At 41.9% G+C, this 6,000-nt stretch overlaps 1 protein-coding gene across 1 annotated transcript in view; it reads right to left on the reverse strand.

Moving 5' to 3' along the window:
• PPP1R14D (protein phosphatase 1 regulatory inhibitor subunit 14D) overlaps positions 1-5,453 on the reverse strand; it is a 28,692-nt gene extending 23,239 nt beyond the window's left edge. The window contains exon 1 of the mRNA XM_075330218.1: positions 5,162-5,453. Coding sequence (XP_075186333.1) covers positions 5,162-5,344 — 183 coding nt within the window. The 5' untranslated portion in view covers positions 5,345-5,453. The remainder of the gene's footprint in view (positions 1-5,161) is intronic.
• Positions 5,454-6,000: the final 547 nt, after the last annotated feature.

The following is a 6,000-nucleotide window of genomic DNA, read 5'->3' on the forward strand; positions in this document are numbered from 1 at the left end:
TGCATTTTTTAGGCTATGGGTTTATATATGCTTTTTCTTTTAGGTTATAGGTTTAGATATACTTTTTAGGCTATAAGTTTGTATATGCATTCTTTTAGGCTATGGGTTTATATATGCATTCTTTTAGGCTATGGGTTTATATATGCATTCTTTTAGGCTATGGGTTTATATATACTTTTTAGGCTATAGGTTTGTATATGCATTCTTTTAGACTATGGGTTTATATATGACTAGAAGGTGGCCCGATTGTAACGTATCGGGTGGTCTAGAATGTGTATGTAGGTTAGCAGATTGAATAATAAGGTAATGAATGGACTGGATGGTTTCGGTATAATTTAGTTTTCTTATAATTGTTTATTGGTTTTAAAATGACAAACAGAAGGAACAGTTGTAATAGATGAGTCTAATGTGTAATGATGTCCATGGCTTGTAATGAAAGAAGGCCATGAACAGTGTAAAGTTAGGTAAAAATATGCTGATGCTGTGATGTGGCCCAATGCTGCTATGTGCCCCCATCATGGTGCAGCCACCATCCTGACATGTGACCTCATCCTGCGGGGTAATGTGTGCGGGGGGCGGAGTTCGGGGGGGGGAGCTGAGCGGGGCCATGGTGCTGAGGACATCAGTGCTGGGGACTGCATGGCTGGGGACAGGTGACTATTCGTGTCTGTGTGTGTTCAGTGTATACATGCGGAGGGTGGAGTGCGGAGGGTGGAGCCAAGTGGGGTAATGTGTGCGGGGTGAGCGGTGGGTATGTGTCGGCCGGGTTGCTGGTGTGGGCTCCCGGGCTGAGCCGTTGGTCGCAGGCTCTTTAGCGCGCGCAGAGTGGCGACGGTTGTCACTGTATTGACGTCATTTTGGAGCAAGACAGACAGACAGAATAAGGCAATTATATATAGAGAGAGATTTTTCTTTGAGGCTATGGGTATATGCATTTTTTTTAGACTATGGGTTTATATACAGTGGTGTTCACAAGTCCGGCATAGGATAAATTGATTTTTCAAGTTTTAAACGTTTTCTGTGGAATATCTTCGATGCTAATATGACATATTAGATATGGTTTTGTTCAGAAAACAATTTTGCATTCTCTCCCTGTAATATTTTTAGCTTTTTAACCAGTTTTGCATGAAATTATAGCAACAATATGGGAATTGAAAGCACAACTAAATATTGTACAGCTTCAGATCCAAAATTAGCCAATCACAGATGAGGTTCTTGTGACCAATCATAACCTGGATATGGCAGCCAATCACATTCCATTACATTGCCTCACATCTGCTGCTTAGTTAGTTTTATCTGTAGGTCTATCTAGTGAATCATACTAGAGCTTTATGATGGGAGCCTTCAGATTTTTGTCAGCGGAGGATCGTGTGCGAGTTGTGGTGCTACATGAAGAGGGTTATACTGGCCCCCAGATCGCAAGGAAGGTCGGCTGTAATCAGAGGACAGTTGTAAGAATTTTGCAGAAACATAAGCAGCTTGGAATTACCCAGGACAGGCCCAGATCAGGTCGGCCCAGAAAGTCAACTAAAAGGGAGGATAGATACTGATAAGAACATCCCTTGCCAATGGAAAGCTCACCTCTCCTCAGCTTCTACGAGAATGGCAAGAAACATGCAATATTGAGGTAGCAACATCAACTGTTAGGAAGAGATGTTTGGAAGCAGGATTGAGAGGGCGCAAGGCCCGAAAGAAGCCATTGATGACAGCCATACAGGGTGCAAGGCCCGAAAGAAGCCATTGATGACAGCCATACAGGGTGCAAGGCCCGAAAGAAGCCATTGATGACAGCCATACAGGGTGCAAGGTCCGAAAGAAGCCATTGATGACAGCCATACAGGGTGCAAGGCCCGAAAGAAGCCATTGATGACAGCCATACAGGGTGCAAGGCCCGAAAGAAGCCATTGATGACAGCCATACAGGGTGTAAGGCCCGAAAGAAGCCATTGATGACAGCCATACAGGGTGCAAGGCCCGAAAGAAGCCATTGATGACAGCCATACAAAGACAAAGGCGAAAACTGTGGGCATTGAAATATTCAAAATGGAGGAAGGAGGAGTGGGGAAAAAGTGCTATTTAGTGATGGAAGCACTTTTTGCATTTTAGGAAATGATGGCAAGTCTTATGTGAGAAGGTTTCCACATGAAGAGTACAAGCCAGAGTGTTTGAGCTTCTCTGTGAAACATCCGATGACAGTAATGGTCTGGGGCTGTATGGCAGCCAATGGTGTTGGAAGGCTTCATATTGTGGAGGGTTAATGCAAAAAAATACATAGACATCCTTAATAAGAAAATGCTGCCTTCTGCTCAACACCTGTTTTCAGGGGATTATATCTTCCAGGATGATAATGCTCCTTGTCACAGAGCTAAGACAGTAACGGAATGGAAAAAAAAAGAACAAGGTGGCTACTATTGACTGGCCAGCCCAGTCCCCAGACCTCAATCCAATGGAAAATATGTGGCACAAAGTATCAATAGAGATATCTAAAAAACAGCCAAGGACCAAGAGAGAGTTGATTGAGGCTCTGATACAGGCCTGGAAGCACATCATCACTGGTGACCATCTGCAGAAGCTTGTGCACTCAATGCCACAGAGATGCAAGTTGGTGCTCAAGAGCAAAGGCTGACAATAAAGTATTAGAAGCTAAAGATGACCTCAAAAGGCCCGAATCAGGACTCTGAATTACATAAAAAATAATAAATCTTAAAAAGTAAAATTTAAGTCTGTGTGAACTTGCATTGGAAGGTAATGAACTTAGAAACCTGTTCCCCATTCTACACACTGCACTGGTGTAGGTATGGCTATGCTGTAAAAAAAATATCAAAAATGCACATATCATAACAATCTATACACTTGGGACATTCAAAAATGAGTATGGCATACAATGAGGGACTACAAAAACATATATATGTTCCACCAGTTTCACTGTAGAGATGCAGAAGTATGAAATATATAGTTTTCTTTAAGCCTATGCAGGACTTATGAACACCACTGTATATGCATTCTTTTAGGCTATGGGTTTATACAGTGCCTACAAGTAGTCTTCAACCCCCAGCAGATTTAGCAGGTTTGATAAGATGCAAATAAGTTAGAGCCTGCAAACTTCAAAGAGCAGGATTTATTAACAGATGCATAAATCTTACAAACCAACAAGTTATGTTGCTCAGTTAAATTTTAATAAATTTTCAACATAAAAGTGTGGGTCAATTATTATTCAACCCCTAGGTTTAATATTTTGTGGAATAACCCTTGTTTGCAATTACAGCTAATAATCGTCTTTTATAAGACCTGATCAGGCCGGCACAGGTCTCTGGAGTTATCTTGGCCCACTCCTCCATGCAGATCTTCTCCAAGTTATCTAGGTTCTTTGGGTGTCTCATGTGGACTTTAATCTTGAGCTCCTTCCACAAGTTTTCAATTGGGTTAAGGTCAGGAGACTGACTAGGCCACTGCAACACCTTGATTTTTTCCCTCTTGAACCAGGCCTTGGTTTTCTTGGCTGTGTGCTTTGGGTCGTTGTCTTGTTGGAAGATGAAATGACGACCCATCTTAAGATCCTTGATGGAGGAGCGGAGGTTCTTGGCCACAATCTCCAAGTAGGCCGTGCTATCCATTTTCCCATGGATGCGGACCAGATGGCCAGGCCCCTTGGCTGAGAAACAGCCCCACAGCATGATGCTGCCACCACCATGCTTGACTGTAGGGATGGTATTCTTGGGGTCGTATGCAGTGCCATCCAGTCTCCAAACGTCACGTGTGTGATTGGCACCAAAGATCTCAATCTTGGTCTCATCAGACCAGAGAACCTTGAACCAGTCTGTCTCAGAGTCCTCCAAGTGATCATGAGCAAACTGTAGACGAGCCTTGACATGACGCTTTGAAAGTAAAGGTACCTTACGGGCTCGTCTGGAACGGAGACCATTGCGGTGGAGTACGTTACTTATGGTATTGACTGAAACCAATGTCCCCACTGCCATGAGATCTTCCCGGAGCTCCTTCCTTGTTGTCCTTGGGTTAGCCTTGACTCTTCGGACAAGCCTGGCCTCGGCACGGGTGGAAACTTTCAAAGGCTGTCCAGGCCGTGGAAGGCTAACAGTAGTTCCATAAGCCTTCCACTTCCGGATGATGCTCCCAACAGTGGAGACAGATAGGCCCAACTCCTTGGAAAGGGTTTTGTACCCCTTGCCAGCCTTGTGACCCTCCATGATCTTGTCTCTGATGGCCTTGGAATGCTCCTTTGTCTTTCCCATGTTGACCAAGTATGAGTGCTGTTCACAAGTTTGGGGAGGGTCTTAATTAGTCAAAAAAGGCTGGAAAAAGAGATAATTAATCCAAACATGTGAAGCTCATTGTTCTTTGTGCCTGAAATACTTCTTAATACTTTAGGGGAACCAAACAGAATTCTTGTGGTTTGAGGGGTTGGATAATAAATGACCCTCTGAATAAACTTTTCACAATTTAAAAAAAAAATAAAAAAAGAAATAACATTCTTTTTTGCTGCATTTCACACTTCCAGGCTGATCTACAGTCCAAATGTCACAATGCCAAGTTAATTCCGAATATGTAAACCTGCTAAATCTGCAGGGGGTTGAATACTACTTGTAGGCACTGTATATGCTTTTTATTTTAGGTTATGGGTTTATATATACTTTTTTTAGGCTATAGGTTTGTATATGCATTCTTTTAGGCTATGGGTTTATATATGCTTTTTCTGTGAAAATGTGGGTTTATGTATGCCTTTTCTTTGAGGCTATACTGTTATATACACTTTTTTTTTCTGACTCGTAGATAAGAGTGAGATTCCTTCAAGGGAAGCAAAATTGCAAAGTCTTATAATTCAAGAAGCTCGTTGTTTTTTTTATTGTTGGTAAACATTAGATCCCTTTTATATTCCTTGTGTCTTTTTAACATGTAATTCAACCATTTGTCTATATTATTATTGCAAGTCTTGAACTATAAAATGCTATAAAATGCAGTAAAAATATATAAAAAAATAGAAAATTATAATAAATACTGGATAAAACACGAAGAACAATTTAAAGATATAAAATCTGCAAAAATATGTTATAAAACAATAAAAAAATAATAAAATAAATAAAAACTCTGTACAGTAGAGATGACAATGTATCAGTAAAATAAGCTTAAGGTGTTTTCAGACTCACCTGGCTCTGGTAGAGCTCCTGAATTTGGGTGTCGATCCACTCCTCCAGTTTGATCCTCCGCTGCAGCTCTTTGCGGTTATATTTCACTGTCAGTTTACCGTGCTTCTTGGGTGTCACATCTTCATCTTGTTTTTCCAGAGCTACAAAGGTGACCTGAGCTGGACGGCTATTGCTGGTCGCCATGATCACCTTTTTTTTTTGTCGCTCCTCGCCCGCGTGTTTTGGGGGGGTTTTTTTCCACTTTTTTTTTTTTACAATGAAACAGATCTGCTGGGATAGGTGAGGATCAGACCTGATGTGATCAGGCTGGAGACAGAGAACGACTGGGACAAAAGTGCAAGAGGACAGGTTACGAGGAAACAAAGCGCCCGCTGCCCTTCTTCAGTTTCACTATTCCAGCGCAGATAGAGATCAAATGTTCACATTTTACCTTATCACGTCTGTAGGCGTGGCGGGAGATAATGTGAACTTCAGAATAAATGGCGTCGCCTACTAGTGGACAAACCCTTCTTATCAGCTAAATTGTGCATCATAAAATAAAAAAAATAAATACTTATCTCCTGGACCAGCGCCATTCCTCCGACTTCAGTGACAGAGGCAACCAATCAGTGGCCAATGATCGGCTTCAACATTTCAATATTAAATTGATTTGTGCCATGACTGATATGGTAGCCAAGCCTGTAAGATAAAATCCTAAAAAGGTGTCTTGTTTCCATCTGCTTCTGCCCCTCTGTGCTGAATCGGTTGTTCTATACTTACACTGCTAAATCTACTTTTTCCAGCAGCACCCTGCTCCTCCTCAGTGCTGCTGGCCCCTCACTCTTGCTATTTTTTATACT

Source organism: Anomaloglossus baeobatrachus, chromosome 12 (assembly GCF_048569485.1).
Source record: "Anomaloglossus baeobatrachus isolate aAnoBae1 chromosome 12, aAnoBae1.hap1, whole genome shotgun sequence".
In the NCBI taxonomy this organism is placed as follows: domain Eukaryota; kingdom Metazoa; phylum Chordata; class Amphibia; order Anura; family Aromobatidae; genus Anomaloglossus; species Anomaloglossus baeobatrachus.